General features: G+C 45.2%; 1 protein-coding gene across 2 annotated transcripts in view; it reads left to right on the forward strand.

Annotated features, from left to right (window-relative positions):
• The first annotated feature begins 900 nt into the window (after positions 1 to 900).
• LOC137413006 (DNA topoisomerase 2-alpha) overlaps positions 901 to 16,950 on the forward strand; it is a 97,432-nt gene continuing 81,382 nt past the window's right edge. The window contains exons 1-6 of one of the 2 annotated variants that reach the window (XM_078781948.1): positions 901 to 971; positions 1,079 to 1,142; positions 7,059 to 7,199; positions 7,305 to 7,395; positions 16,015 to 16,078; positions 16,241 to 16,386. In XM_078781948.1, coding sequence (XP_078638074.1) covers positions 1,113 to 1,142; positions 7,059 to 7,199; positions 7,305 to 7,395; positions 16,015 to 16,078; positions 16,241 to 16,386 — 472 coding nt within the window. In that variant the 5' untranslated portion in view covers positions 901 to 971; positions 1,079 to 1,112. The other variant, XR_010981593.2, reaches the window with a different exon arrangement.

Here is a 16,950-nt window from a genome sequence, read left to right on the forward strand (position 1 = left end):
TTGCCGCCCGTTCGAGGGGCGGATTCAGTGTGCTTTTGAGATTTGAGTTCTTTGGTTTTGAGCTAAATAAATAGCTCGGTGAAACTTCGTTCCTGTGTCGTCCATTTTGTCTGGCTTTATCGTGCGAGCACAGCTCCCACAGGGTAAAGGAAATTGTAAATTTAAAGTTACGGTACTAGCAAAAGTTTACTATTGAAAAACGATCACACAAAAGGTGAAAAAACGCGATCGTTTTTCGTCAAATTACACACAAACGTATGCTGGAAATCTCCTTTGCATTGAGGGCTAACCAAGATGGCGCCCGATAGCTTCACCGCGCTCCGTGTGTTATGAATAGCAATGAGCGTTCTATGTATTTTCAGTTCAGTGGTTTTAACAAGACAAACAAAAATACATCAATTCTGAAGGAATTATTAAACTAGTCCGTAATTCTGGGGCCGTCTGTGAGGAAGAGTACTTCGCTTGTCAGTGAAGAGAAGGACAAAATGAAAGCTGAACGAAGCAAGCAAAGAACGGAAGATTCTCCAGCATTTTATTCTACAGACGATTTTATATATATCGTATATAAATTATATAAAAGCAGAGAGAGAGAGAAGGAAGTCATGAGGGAAATAAAAATACAGAAAATACTTCAGGATTGAATTGTTTTCAGGATCTGTTTAATATCTTCATGATCGAAGGAAACAAATAAACCTAAATGAGCCCGCGAAGAAGAAGAAGATAAAGCATAAGCCGAGAGAAAATAAATAACCGTCATTGCAAAGCGACCGACCAATAGCTTTAAAGAATGGTATAATAACCAATCAGAAAGCAGTTTACGGCGTCGCGCGTGTCATGTGATCTCTTTCTCCTTAACCATTGGCAACCGAGAAGTCCCGCTTTTGAATTTTTGGCGCATTCGGTCTTGCGGAGTGGAGAGCTCGTTGGCGGTGTTTTGCTGTGCCATTTCATTCCATTTCTCTTGTACCTTGGTAGTTTTAAATCGTTTTCAACATATATACGTATATATATTTTACAGAAGTGCTTGTCGTTATTTTAATTTAGCACCCTGTCAGGTGCCTTTTCTCTCAGTTTTTAGGAGTTTGCTTTTCTTCAATCTTCGTGAAGACATCATGGAAGCGTTCATTACCGCGCCGTTGAAGGTGAGTCCTGTGTTCCTGTTCGACATCGAGCAACATAAAACCACCACTGTGGATTATAATTATGACAAACCGTCTGGCCGTTATCACGTTCGGTTTTTTTTTTTTGGTTTTTTTTACTTCAGCGGTCTGTTTCTGATCCTTTCAACAAAATACGCCATTTGGTGTCTGGCGATTTTTTGACCACGATACATTCCGTCGTTACTTGTCCAATCTCAACCAAACTTGACTGGATGACTAAGGCAAGGGTTACACAATGAAGGTTGTAGTGCATCCACCCCCCCACCCCCCTACCCGGAGAGGTTTTCTCCCCCGAGGGTTTTGCCCACCATTGCCGCCAATGCCAATGGGGTTGCGTGTCGAGGTGAAAATCAAGTCCATAAAAATAATTGATTGCATCTATCTATAATTCCACTAATCTCTGTGTGTGTGTTTGTTTGTCTGTGACCGCTGTTTCTCGACAACCACGGGTCCGATATACTTGAAACTTGCCAGGTATATTGCTGGGGACCCGAGGATGTGCCTTTTCAAGGTTTCATATTAATCGGACAAGTAGTTACCGAGCTATGTCCAAAAAATGATTCAACCAATCAGAGAGCAGCGAGCTATCACGTGTGCCGAACGTGCCGAACAGACTCTGCCTCGGACGGCACATTTGAGAGCGTATTCATTTATTTCACCTTGGCAAACTATGTTGGCGTTAAACTATGTTTTAAAACTAATTTGCGATTCTTTCGCTTTCCTGCGCGTTTTTGTACGCTATGGCGATTTCTTTTTCTTTACCAAACTCCGCAAGCCGTTCGCTTTGGACCAAACCATTTCATGTAAATAGAGGGGGGGGGATTGTCACCGGACTCGCAAGCCGTTCGCTTTGGACCAAACCATTTCATGTCAATAGAGGGGGGGGATTGTCACCGTACTCGCAAGCCGTTCGCTTTGGACCAAACCATTTCATGTAAATAGAGGGGGGGATATAATTTTAGATATATATATAGTACGGGCATGCCCTAGTATAAATAATGACGGAAAAAGGAACATAAGATAACTTTGTGGGTGATTGAACAAGATCACCACAGAAAAAAATTATAATATTTGCATTTAGTTGTTTATCTGGTATTTTAATCTGCCATGACCCTTTTTGTAAATATATAAATATAATGTAGGGCCAAATTTACGAAAGCCTTTTAACTTAAGTAACAGTAAATACAAGGCACAGGGAGGTGAAATTCACTGCACCTCATGTGCAATACGTGCAGAGTAAAATGAGTGGTTGCGTGTCGAGATCAACATACTTGCAAAAATAAAAGAATTCACAATTAAACAAACACACACACACAAACCGGAGTGATCAACATACTTGGAAAAAAAAAAATTGCGAAATGACACGGATGAGAACATCCATCTTTGGTGGCGGAGGTAATTAGCCTAACTCGTAAAACTAAAAGACAATGAGGTCCGGGATAGCAGGAAAGAGTTTTTTTTTTTGGGGGGGGGGGGGGGGGGTTTAAATATATATATATATTTTTAGTATTTCAAATCCAAATTAACCCGTTGATTAATGTGTGTGTCTGTGTGTGTGTGTCGGTCTGTTTGTGTGTGTGTGTGTGTGTGTGTGTGTGTGTGTGTCTCGGTCTGTTTGTGTGTGTGTGTGTCGGTCTGTTTGTGTGTGTGTCGGTCTGTTTGTGTGTGTGTCGGTCTGTTTGTGTGTGTGTCGGTCTGTTTGTGTGTGTGTCGGTCTGTTTGTGTGTGTGTCGGTCTGTTTGTGTGTGTGTGTCGGTCTGTTTGTGTGTTTGTGTCGGTCTGTTTGTGTGTGTGTGTGTGTCGGTCTGTTTGTGTGTATGTGTATTTGTATGTGAATGTGTGTGTGTGTGTATGTATGTATGTGTGTGTGTGTGTATATGTGTGTGTGTGTCGGTCTGTTTGTGTGTGTGTCGGTCTGTTTGTGTGTGTGTGTGTGTGTGTGTCGGTCTGTTTGTGTGTGTGCGTGCACACAAGTGCACCAGCTGACTATGGTGGTCCAAACAATATAAACTTTGAAATGCATTTCTCTACAAGCCTGCCCTTGTCCCATGTGGATAGCTTTCTTTTTAACTCAACTGGACTATGTCTAGCTGAGTTTTTGTCGACACCCAGTGTCCGCCGTCTGTCTGTCTGTCGTCTAAACAATTCGATGTCCACGCTCTAAAAGTCACGAATATTGATTGAATTTGATGAAACTTGTCATGCAGCATCTTTCAGACATAAACTAGTTTGGGATTGCATTTGTACATTGCATGCCCAAAAATGGGTGCGGCAGGGTGGCCATATTGAAAAATCAATTTTTGTCAATCTGGTACTTCCTAATGTAGCTAGAAGGCTGAAACGTGGTGTGTAGACAGTATGTAACAAACCTCAACACATATATTACGGGTTTTGACGATGTCCGAAAAATGACCTCGTCGTGACCTATGGCTATGACTTGACCCATAAACATCAGTTTGGACGACGTCCAAGCTCTAAAAGTCACAAATACTGATCAAATTTGATGAAACTTGTGCCTTTTGCCACTTAAAGATATTTGAAAACACACATATAAACGCACATATAAACATATAAACGCACATATAAACTATATAGTTTGTGGTTCTATTATGCATATTCTAACCATATTGATATAGACCAGTTGAGTTCAGGTTCCCTGCAACCTCTAGTTTTTTTTTGTATACAAGATCGAGGCTCGTTAAAGAGCGAACATTAATCGCACAAAAAGTCAAACCGACACATAAAACAAAATAAGGGGAGCGGTAGACAAGATGGGGAGAGAGGGGGAAGGACACAAACACAACATTTGAGAGCGGGGACATCGAGAGAACTGTGGGAGGGAGAGGGCTTGGGGGGGAGGTGGGAGATTTATAAAACATATGGACACTGCAAGGACTTCCAGGAAAGAAGTTGGAATTTCAAAAAAGTGTATCTGGGGTGAATTAGCGGGGGTAGAAAAGATCAAGGTTTTGGATGGGGGATAAGATAAGAGATGGTGGTGAACAGATGTTTTAAAGACCTGGAGGGAGGAGTGGGATTGAAGGGAGTGGGGGAGTTTGTTCCAGAGGTGGGAGAAAAGGGGAATGAAAGAGTGAAGGTGAGCAGAGAGCCTAGATTTTGGCAGTTTCACCATAAGAGGGTTGCTGGCAGATCTTGTGCGACCTGTAGGAATATTTGGGGGACAGAGCACAGAGAGAGCTGGGGGAGCAAGGCCGGAGAGGAGTCGGTAGAAGACAGGAAGACCACCAACCTGCCTGTTAGAAATAATTAGATTTCGAGCAGGTGATTCTCTTTACTTTGGAATTAAACTCACCTGTGGTGAGTTGCCTGAATGAATGAATGATCATTCTAAGGCCATTTTTCCCCGCTAAAGCGGGGTTAGCCTTGCGGGCCCCATGACAATCATGGTTCTCTGTTTGAGGCAATGTTTTTATGGCCGGATGCCCTTCCTGACGCCAACCCTTGGTCACGCTCTTACGATGCGCAGGGATACAGTGTGCCTATTCTGAATCGGGGTACACACCGTGATCATTCATCCCAGCAAGCTGGTACTCAATTTGCCGACCTCAGAAGGATGACAGGCTGAGTCAACCCCCCTGGCGTTAATTCAGCGATCGACCGGGATTCAAACCCAGGATCCTAGGATCCCAAGCCGGCACCCTAACCGCTAAGCCAACGCCAGGCTAGGAGCCTGCAATATAAAAATCACTCATTCAACCAGTTTGAATAGAGAAAAGGAGTCATTGTGTGTTCTGTTTGTTTTCTGTCACTGTGTGTTCCACAATGAGCATGGAGAAAAGCAAGAAAACCAGAGTATTGTCTGAGGAGGTCAAACACAAGATTGTAACCCAGCATCGACAATCTCGTCTACATGTCCATCTCTAGAGACCTTGATGTTCCTTTGTCCACCGTACGCAATGTTATCAGGAAGTTTAAGGCCCATGGCACTGTCGTCAACCTCCCTGGACGTGGCCGCAAGAGGAAACTTGATTGAATATTGCAGCTAAGGTTTGTCGGAATGGTAGAGAAAGCACCTCGATCAACTGCCAAACAGATTCGAGCCGAACATCAGACACGAGGTACGACAGTTTCAACTCGCACCATCTGTCGACAACTCAATGAAAGGGGGTTCTATGTTAGGAGACCCAGGAGGACACCACTGTTGAGAGAGCCCAACTGGAGTTTGCCAAAACACACCTGAACAAGCCAAAATCCTTCTGATAGAATGTCCTGTCGACAGGTGCGACCAAATTAGAGCTTTTTGGTAAAGCACATCATCTCTATGTTTACAGAAAAACAAAATGAAGTCTTCAAAGAAAAGAACACCTTCCCTACAGTTAAACATGGAGGAGGTTCAGTGATGTTTTGGGGTTGCTGTGCACTCTCTGGCACTGGGTGTCTTGAATGTGTGCATGGCATCATGAAATCAGGAGATTACCAAGGTATTTTGGAGCACAATGTTCAACCCAGTGTCAGAAAGCTTGGTCTTCGTCGAAGGTCATGGTCTAACATCAGGACAACCACCCCACACTTCAAAAAGCACCCAGGAATGGTTCAAGACTAAACGCTGGACTGTTCTGAAGTGGCCAGCAATGAGTCCAGATCTAAATCCCATTCAACACCTGTGGGGAGATCTGAAAACTGCAGTTGGGAGAGAGCACCCTTCAAATCTGGGAGAACTGGAGCAGTTTGCACAAGAAGAGTGGGCCGAACTGCCAGAAGAGAGGTGTAGGAAGCTCATTCATGGTTATAGGAAATGCCTGCAGTTATTTTATCCAAAGGCTGTGCTATCAAATATTAAGTGTAAGGCGTCAATAATTTTGTCAATGCAATTTCTTTTTATTTTCTGATTTAAAAGGATATATTAAGTTCTGAATCAAAAACAAAGGTTCTGTAATATTAACAGTGAAATAAAGAATTGTGAAGACAATATACTTTTGTCTATTTCAACTTATTTTTAGAGAAAATTTTGAGTTATTTGAAAAAAGTGCAAGGGTGCCAATATTTTTGGCCACAACTGTATCTCGTCAATAGCTGAAAGTTGTGTTGAGCTAACGATCATTTTGGAAAACGTAATAAATGGGTTAATATGTGAAGAAAATTTTATTCAGGCTCAAACCTTAAAATTGTTTGTCTTATTTTGTTGTAAGTTAGTCGGTAGATGATAGAATCGCTTATGGGAGTGTTTTTTGATTGTGAGTTGCAAGGCTGCTGATATAGAAATTGCTGAAACTTGCTGTATAGGTGTCATGTAAAATAGTAATTTCTGCCACAAAAAATCTGTTCAGGTGGCCCGGAAGCCTACAAAAAAAATTAAGCGTAATCCTGTAGAGGTGTAAATAGAGGGGTTCTTTGATCCTGTGGTGCGTCACTCACTCAGCCTGGGTGGAGATGGGTGGAGCTTGGACTACACCAAAATATATAACTCTTACTGCGCACTCATTCCTCATTCAATTTATTTATCTGCTTGTAGACTGCAATGATGCCCCACTAGTACATGTACAGAACACCTTTGGTGATGTCTTGCCCCACTGTTCTCATCCCCACTCCACCCTTCCGACCCCCTCCCCCTCATCCCTGGTTGATTTAAGTGGATAAACTGTCAGTAAAATTGATATGATGTACATGTAGCATGGGCTTGAGAAACTAAATGGCCTGTGTCCAAGTTTCTTGTTTATACCCATGGCTTCTATGGGGCACAAGGCCTTGTAGCCCCTAATCATGACTCTTATGTGACCAACACCCTCATCCTGACCATGACCCTGTATGGCAAATTCTTACAAACAACTGACTGTGACACCTGTGTGATCGACCTTTCTCATAACTCGGGCCTTCTTTCTCGGGTCACTTTTGTGTAACCTAGACCCTTTTTCTTGTGACCATAGCTTTGCTTTGCAGACTAAAAACGACAATTTGAAGACCACTAGCAAAGAGACCAAACGTCTCTCGGTGGAAAGAATCTACCAAAAGAAAACGCAGCTGGAGCACATCCTGCTTCGGCCAGACAGCTACATTGGCTCTGTGGAGCCGGTCACCCAGGTGATTGCGCTTTGTTACAAGTGAAGGTTGGTTTGATACTTGTTCATGGACAGGTAATCTCATTTGTGTTTTATTTCTCATGATTCATACGTTTCCCCTCATCAGAACATGTGGGTGTATGATGAAGGTGTTGGTATGAACTGCAGAGATGTCACGTTTGTTCCTGGCTTGTACAAGATTTTTGACGAGATTCTTGGTAAGCTGTGACTTTCTATTAATGTGAACTGGCTATATTGTTTCTTTGCATTCTGGGAGATTTTTTTTTTCTTTACGTGGAGGGAAGGTAATAGTTGGGCATAACGTTTAATGTGTAATTGAACAATGGAGTAAACATGTATCGGTAAGGTGGACAAAGCTTCCACCATGTGGTGTTGCGGATTGCTGTACATCACCACATGTAAAATACCCATACCCACCTGCTTGTTTGCACATCCTGAGTTTCATCCTATAGAGATAGCCAACGATAACCAAAACTATGTAGGAGGTGCCTCATGTGCATCAGTTTTGAAATCTTACCACATGGATTTTAGCTCTGCATCCTGTGAAGTTGGACTTCTCCTCTTCCCTTTATAAGACGTGACGTCAAAGATTTTGCCCTGCCTTGACCGCGATACTCCTCCACTTATGCCCCCAGCCAACACACTCCAACCCCCTCCACCTTATTGATATCCCTCCGCACACAATCTTCTCATCTCAACTGTGGGCTACCTCTTTTCTTCCCATTTTGCTGCCTCAACCTATCCCCTCTCTTTGCCATTCTCTCTACCCTCAATCCACATGATGTGACTAGCCCACTTCAGCCTGCTTCTTACCAATCTCAGTGTCAAGCTTAGTTGGACACCAATCTTCTCCCTCAGTTCATCCATCCTCCTATCCACCCTCTCGTAATGGTAGGCTGACATTACACAAGGTAACATAACTTTCCCTTTCAGTTTCCTTAATATTTTTCTGCTGTCATCAATCCCTCCACCCTCAGCCACCCATTTACACCCACCTGAATCATCTTCAGAACATCTGCCTTCAACATACCATCCCTGGTCACTGTTCCCCTCAGATACCTTCTCCTGTAAACAACAACAACAACATGCATTTTAAGGCCATTTTCCCTCCAAGAGCGGGGGTTAGCCTTGCGGTCCCCATGACAATCTTCTCCATCTTGCCCTATTTTCTGCATCTCTCCTTGTTAACCCCCTTGTTCGCATTTCTTCTTCCACCATCTTTAGCCAAGTCTTTCTCGGTCTTCCCCGTCCTCTACTTCCTTCTACATTCATTTCCATCACTCTTCTCAAGCAGTCACTTTCATCCTTCCTCAACACATGACCAAACCATCTCAACCTGTTCCTCTTCACAGCATCAATCACAGGCTCTATTCCCATCATCTTTCGCAATTCATCGTTTGTCTTACTCTCTCTCAATATACTCCGCACATCCATCGAACCATTCACATTTCCACCCTTTCCAACCTTCGTTGCTGCTCTACGTTCATTACCCATGTCTCGCTCCCATAAATCATAACACTTCTCACACATGCAGCATACACATTTCCCTTCAGCTTCAACGACACTCCCCTCCTCATCAGCACGCCACTCAGTTCCCGAAAATTCTTCCATGCACAGCTCACTCTGTGAACCGTTGCCGAGTCTGATCCACCTCCATTCAGCATGTCTCTGAGGTAGCAAAATGTTTTCACACCTTCCAGCTTCACGCCGTCTCCAAGATCCAACTCAACATTTCCTCCATCTGCAGCTCCCTCTGTGCACACCTTACATTTGAATGTAGCTGCCACACTGGTTAATGACTCTCTCAGACCACTACATTTTTGATGAACCCACTCAGCGCACATTGTACATTGAATGGAGTTCACTCCGACACCCTTCCTGCACACAGCACAGGGCCACTTTTTATTTTATTTTATTTATTTATTTATTTTTTTTTTGTATACAATATCGAGGCTCGTGAAAGAGCGAACATTAATCACACAGAAAGACAAACCGACACATAAAACATATAACATAGGGAGCGGTAGACAAGATGGGGAGAGAGGGGAAGGACACAAACACAACATTTGAGAGCAGGGACCGAGAGACATGGAGACATCGAGAGATCTGAGAGAGGGCGAGGGCTTTGGGGGGGGGGGGGGGCGTGGGAAGGGGGCAGTGGGAGAGGTATAAAACATATGGACACTGCCAGGACTTCCAGGAAAGAAGTTGGAATTTCAAACAAGGTGGATCTGGGGTGAATTAGCGGGGGTAGAAAAGATCAAGGTTTTGGATGGGGGAAGATAAGAGATGGTGGTGAACAGCTGTTTTAAAGACCTGGAGGGAGGAGTGGGATTGAAGGGAGTGAGGGAGTTTGTTCCAGAGGCGGGAGAAAAGAGGAATGAAAGAGTGTAGGTGAGCGGAGAGCCGAGATTTCGGCAGTTTAACCATCAGAGGGTTGCTGGCAGATCTTGTGCGACCTGTAGGAATATTTGGGGGACAGAGCACAGAGAGAGCTGGGGGTGCAAGGCCGGAGAGGAGTCGGTAGAAGACAGAAAGACCACCTACCTGCCTGCGGTGAGTGAGTGAAAGGCCCTCAGAGATAGCTTCATCGCGGGAGATTCCAATAATTCTGAAAGCTTTTGTTTCAACAGCGTGAAGCCGAGCTAGGTGTGAGGCAGGAGCACCGGCCCATAGGGGAGAACAGTATTCCATTGAGCTGCGGATGAAAGCCTTGTATGTGGTGAGGAGCTCAGGTGTGCCGAGGAAGGACTTCGCACGACGGAGGATGCCCAGTCGGCGACTGGCTTTGGAGGCCAGCTTGGAAATGTGGTTTTCCCAAGAAAGATCATGGCAGATAGTGAGACCCAAAATCTTGAGCGACAGAACTTCTTGGAGAGGATTGTTGAGAAAGTAGATGGGAGGGTTGTCCAGTCGATCTTTTCGGAGAGACATAGTAAGAGTGTGAGATTTGTCAGGATTGAAAGACATGTTCCACTTGTTTGACCAGTCTGTGATTTTGTCCAGGTCTTCAGAGAGTGAGGAGGCAGCAGACTGCCGATCTGAGGGAAGAGGAATGGAGCGGCAGAGAGTGGAGTCATCAGCAAAGAGATAGAGAGGATTTTCGAGAGAGTCAGAGAGATCATTGATGAAGACCAGAAAAAGCACGGGGCCCAGAACACTGCCTTGGGGAACTCCAGCCTGAACAGGAAGAGGAGATGAGAGAAACCCATTCAGGGCCACACGTTGACGACGACTAGAGAGGAAGTCCGCCAGCCATGCGTGGAGATTTCCATGGATACCAAAGGAGGAGAGTTTGGTGAGCAGAGCGGGGTGCCAGACCGTGTCGAAGGCACGTGATATGTCGAGGGAGACAGCTCTAATTTCCTGTTTGGCATTGAGGACCTCCATCCATTGTTGAGACAGCAGAAGCAGCATGTCCAGAGTAGAGTGACCTGGTCTGAAACCAAATTGATGATCAGAGATCAAGCCATTGGAGAAGAGGAAAGATTTCATATCAGAAGCAATGATGGATTCCATGACTTTGCTGATAATTGGGAGAAGGCTGATTGGTCTGTAGTTGCTAGGATCTGTTTTTGCACCTTTTTTGTGCAAAGCGGTGATGTTGGCTGATTTCCAAGCAGATGGCAGTTGACCTTGAGCAAAAGAGAGGGTGAAGAGAACAGAGAGAGGGTGAGATAGAGCAGCAGAGCAGGATTTTAGGACCCGTGGGCTGATGCCGTCGGGTCCAGTTGCAGAATCAGAGTCGAGGGTTGACAGAAACTTTTCCACCTTGTCAGGAGGAAAGGACACGGAGTCCAGGAGCAGCAGGGTACGACTGGGTATGGTGGGTACAGAGAGGGATGGGTTTGGGACACAAGATTTAGAGGCAAACACAGAGTTGAGGCATTCAGCTTTTTCACGTGCGGAGTCAGCTGTGTAGCCGTTTGAGGTAAGGGAGGGGATGGAGGGGGAACAAACACCAGAAACGGATTTGACCAGACGCCACCAGGATTTGGAAGAGGGAGACAGATAAGAGAGTTCGGTCTTGAGAACGGAGAGATATTGTTTCCTGGCTCTCCTGAGGGTGGACACACACTTGTTTCGGGCTTTGTGAAAGGAAATGAGATTTCCTTCCGTTGGATTTGCTTTCCAGGAGACGAAGGCAAGTTGTTTCTGGGCAACAGCCTCACCACAAGATTCCGTGTACCATGGACGGGAGGAAGGGTATGACAACTGAAGACGAGATGGGATAAATCTGTGCATGAGAGAGAGCAATTTACTTTGGAAGAATTCCCAGGATGAGTTGATGTCAGAGGTGGTAGAGATGGGAGACCAGTCCAGATGATTGATGGCTGCTTGAAGACCGTGCCAGTTGGCCTGAGTGAAATGCCAGACTCGTCGACGCTGAGCAGGCTCCCTGAGGATGGTCAGAGAGATGTCCACTTTAACAAGGACATGATCAGATGTTCCGATCGGAGCAGAAGAAGAGCAGCAGACATTTTCAGGGAAGTTAGTCATAACCAAGTCCAGAAGAGAAGATGTTCCGTTGACTGAGATCCGGGTCGGGAAATTGACAGATTGTGTCAGTCCCAGTGAGTCGCAGAAGTCCTTTGCTGAGGAGCCATGGCTGGTGAGAGAGGTACCCACACCCAGCCAACTGGCATGATGACAGTTGAAATCACCACATATGAGGAAGAGAGAGTTGGGATGAGTAGATAGAAGTTGGTCCATATCATCAGACAGCGAGATGTAGATGGAGTCATCACTGTTTGGTGGACGGTACAACACACATATGAACAAGAGGTGGGAGCGAAGGGGAAGCCGTAGCCAGAGGTATTCCTGGGGGTGAGGTGGAGAGAGTGCAGTGCAGGGCGAGTGAGGAAGAGAGTTTTTGATAAAGATAGCAACCCCGCCTCCAGGACGAGGCTCAGGTCTATCATACCGGAGGAGGGAGTAGCCCGGGAGAGATACTATGGAATCAGAGACATCATAAAGGAGGAAAGTTTCTGTTAAGCAGATCACGTCTGGTTTGACAGAAGCAACCTGTATGGAGAGATCGGTTAAGTTTGAACGAAGGCCCCGGATGTTTGAGGTCCATACCGTTAATGAAGAGGAAGGGGGAGCATCAGATACAGAACAGGGGGGAGGAGGGGTAGGGTAAGATGTGGAAGAGGTGGAAGAGGTAGGGAGAGCTGTTGAAGGTGTGTCAGAGATTTCAGAATAGCTCGGAGAAAGGGAAGGATGGGGCGGACAAAAGGTTTGATGGTGATTGGGTGAGCCACAATGAGGTGTTATTTGAGGAGGGGGAAGAGCGAGGCAGAAGGTTGGGGGAGATGGAGGTGAGAGTTTGAAGGGGGAAGAAGCGGGGAGGACGCTTTGAGGAGGGGGAGTGAGCGGGGGGAAATTGAGAAGCAATGAGGGTGGGGAGATTTGAAGGGGAGGGGTGAGGGGGGAGTTTGGGAGGGAAGGGACAAGGGGAGGGATTTGAAAGGGATGGGATATGGGGGAGATTTGGAGGGGAGGGGTGAGGCAGGAGTCTAGGAGGGGAGGGGCGAGGGGGCGTCTTGGTGGGGAGGGGTGAGGGGGTAGTTTAGGAGGGAGGGGGCAAGGGGGGAGATTTGAAAGGGATGGGTGATGGGGAAGATTTGGAGGGGAGGGGTGATGGGGAAGATTTGGAGGGGAGGGGTTATGGGGAAGATTTGGAGGGGAGGGGTGAGATTGGATTTTTGAAAGTGTACGATTTATGGGAAACGAACATTTATTGCAAAATGAGTTTCTTGTGACCTTCGAGTTAAAAATACGTTTAAGGACGCTGGATGGAGGATGGAGTGCAGGAGAGTTTAGGGAATGTAGAACAAAGGCACTATAGGAGATGGATATTTTTTTTGGGATGAATTGATTTGGTGAGCAAGTCGAAAGCAGCCTTTTAAAGAAGAAGAAGAAAAAGGTGTTATAAAATACGACGGAATACATAACTTGAGGGGAAAGTGTAAACATTGAAGGTTAATGAGTGAAAACTATCTGGGGAAATGGGGGAGAAACACGTGGTCGAAGAACGAACGAACGAATAAGAATGAATAAACGAATGAGAACAGAGAAGGAAATGTTTTTTTTTTTTGTTTTTTTTGAGTTGAGATTTACACAAGGAAGTAGGCTATGGGTGAAAAGACTGGGAATACAGAGAACGAAAGTTATTGGATCACAAACGACGGACCACTGAGAGAAAAACAAAGCCTCAAGGTTGTACAGTGCACACTGTACAAGGCCTTGCTCGCGACACGGCAAACAGACGATCAATTTATGAAAGATAAACACCGAGAAACAACCAAAGTTGCACACAATAACTTCACACACCGAAAGATAAATACAGTTTCGACAAAATACAATTGTGAACAGACTTAACTTCGAAAAACGTGGAGACCGTGTGGAGCTTCGAAAATCCCTGCCGCCGTCTCCAAGATCTCGCGAGATCTCGCGAGACTTCCCAGTTCTTTCCACCTCACCACATGCTTTACCACTTGCCATCACCTTCGTCTTTCCCATATTCACCTTCAGACCTTTTGTCTCCACACATTCCTTCCACATCTTCATCTTTTCCTTCAGTCCATCCATACTTTCCGCAATCAACACCAGATCAACTGCATACAACAACTCCCACGGTAAACCCTCCTTCACGTTCTGAGCCAGCACCTCCATCACAGCTACAAATAGTAGTGGACTTAGCACCGACTCCTGTTGCACTCCCACCTTCACCTCAAACTCACCACTGTTCCGGTCCTTCGTCCTTACAGCTGTGCGCGCTCTTTTGTACATTGCCATCACGACTCTGATCAACCATTCCTCCACTCCTAACTTCCTCAATGCCCATGTCAATACTTTGCGTGGAACCCTATCGAATGCTTTCTCCAGATCAACAAACCCAAGAAACAACTTCTTCCTCTTCTCCATGTACTTCTCCTGCAACTGCCTCACAATAAAAAGCGCGTCTGTCGTTCCTCTTCCTGGCATAAATCCAAACTGCATTTCGTCGATCTTCACTTCTTCCTTATCCTCCTCTCCAACACCCTTTCCAATACCTTGATTCCATGCTCCAATAACTTTATCGCTCGGTACGAGCCACACTCCAGAGGGTCAGCTTTCCCCTTGTATGGAGGGACGAGGGTACTCAGTTCCCAATCCACTGGAATGTGGCTGCCTTTCACCACCAGATTACAGATCTCTGTCATTCTCTTCACACCCCAACTTCCTGCTGCTTTCAACATATCTCCCACAACTCCCGTCGGCCGTCCCGCTTTTCTACTCTTCATTACTTTTTTTGCTTCCTCAACTTCCTTCTCAGTTATCTGCTCTGCCGGTCCTAAAACTGGGTTACTCTCTATGTTGCCGTCCCATTCAATCTCTGTATTCAACAGCATTTCCATATATCTTTTCCATCTTCCTTTAATTCCATCTGGGTCCACAACGATTTGTCCCACTTCATCCTTCAAGCAACTCACCCCCATCACATCACGCCTCTCTTTCGCTATCTGCTTTGCAATCCTGAATACTGCTCTCTGACCCTCTTCCGAATCCAAGCGTTCTCCGAACATTTTCCTACATGCCTCCTGCACCTTTGCTACCTTCCCCTGTAAGCTGATATTAATTTCCTTACTTTACTGCTTGACCCACATCATCTCAGTATTCTCCATACGCACCTTCAGTCCATGCTTCCTGGGTTCCTTCTGCATCTCCCACTTGCTCTCCGCCACAACAACTAGAACGTCCGCATACAACGTCCTCCGCAGAATACCTTTCATTTTACCCCCCTGATTACTAGCTCCGTCACCATGATAAACATTAGCAGGCTGTGAGGGCTTAACTGCCTCAAACCGATGTTCACGCTGAACTCCTCCGATATCTTAGGAGCAACCACAACTCGTCCCTTTGTTCCCTTGTACATCCCTTGCACCATCCTAACTTCTGCTTCTGGCACTTCCATCCATATGCATCACCATCACCATCTCTTGGGATAGTGTCATAGGCCTTCTCCAGGTCCCCAAATCCCAATGCCATTTCACCTTGCACCTCCAGTCTTCTCTCCAACCACTGTCATGAACATAGGAATGATTATGTCTCAGGGGTGCCTTACCAATCGTCGTCTGGGTACTGTCATCGTCGTGTGTACGTCGTCGTACTGTGTCGTTAGAATCTGATGTATCACCGGAGACTACAGGCTGGTGTGATAATTATTGACGGTGGGAAGATCTAGCACTTGGGGCTTGAATTGCAATTTGTCTTTGATTAATGTTATTAAAAATAAAAAGACACCTGGCCAAAAACAAAAAGCAATATCTTTTTTTTGCACTGAAAAATGATGCTAAACAATGTGGTAAAATCTCATATGTGCCTGTCAGCTTTTTCAGCACTTGGGAAGGTAGAGGCCTCCTGTTGAATGAAAAAGATGTGTATCTGCCAAGTGCAGCTTTCTATTACTGACCTCCTTATTCGCTTACCAGTGTGCACTTAAATGCATTCTGAAGAACCTCCTCATTAATCTGATTTTCTTTGTGAAACTTGCCCACACATTGCTTTGATTCAATGACTATATATATTTTTGTATTACATATATATGTATTTATTTTTATGTAAGCTTCCCCACCCCCACATCCCTTCCTTCCTTACCCACTCATCGTACCTTTTGCACTGAATTTGGATGTGGCTGCTTCCCACTGGACCTCAGTACTTTGTCACCAGAATCATTAGCTACTAACTGTAGTATCGATGCTATAGTGTACATAGCATTAATCGAGAATGTTTGAGGTGCCACCAGAGCAGTATGCTATTTTTCTTTACAGTCAATGCTGCTGACAACAAGCAGAGAGACAAGAATATGACTTGTATTCGACTCACAATCGATCCGTAAGTATAGTGTGTGGTTTGTTTGTGGCTGCCATAAAGGAAGCCTTTAGCACAGCTTTGAACAAACGTTGTTTTTTACCCAGATTTGTACACAGTCATTGTTTTAATCAAAGCCTTCATTTTCATCTTACGAGGTAAACTCGTTATTTCCTTGAATTCCAGAGAAAACAATATGATTTCAGTGTGGAACAATGGGAAAGGCATTCCCATTGTGCAACACAAGGTGGAGAAAATGTTTGTACCCGCTCTCATCTTCGGCCATCTACTCACCTCCAGCAATTATGATGACGATGAGAAGAAGGTTACCGGTTAGTGGTGTTGTTTCCATTCCTAATAAAAGTACTGTTGCATTAGTTGGGGGGAGGAAGGGAAGGGTTCAGTTATTAGAATAAAGGCATGAATCCTGTTTGTGTTTACATAGTTTTCGACATTTTGCCTGTAATAAGTGCATGTGGACAGGGATGAGTTGTCCTGATTGTTCATGCCCCACTGTGATATGTTGTAACCTTTAGTGGCCAGTCATGTCTCGGGTTGAGCCAGTAAGTGGGAAAATAAAGTGACACACCATTGGACCATGCGGCTTGGCAGGCCACAGCACAAATTTGTGCAGAATTTGTGTCTGATTGGGCTTCGACACTGTAGTTATGTGTGGGGTGGAGCATGGTTGGTTGGCACCAAGCGAGTGTTAATTTGGATGGCCCGAGGGTGAGGGGAACCTTCAGTATATCGTGGTCTCTTTTCACGAGTCCCTCTTCAATGGCGTATGGGGCTGGCATCACGTTTTGCCTGCTCAAGCCTGTCACCAAACCTGTCTCGTCAATCCACAATCCACATTTGCACTGCCTGCCTGTTTCTTTAATCGTGAGTGTGTG

Source organism: Myxine glutinosa, chromosome 7, assembly GCF_964187855.1.
Source record: "Myxine glutinosa chromosome 7, kmMyxGlut1.1, whole genome shotgun sequence".
Classification (NCBI taxonomy): domain Eukaryota; kingdom Metazoa; phylum Chordata; class Myxini; order Myxiniformes; family Myxinidae; genus Myxine; species Myxine glutinosa.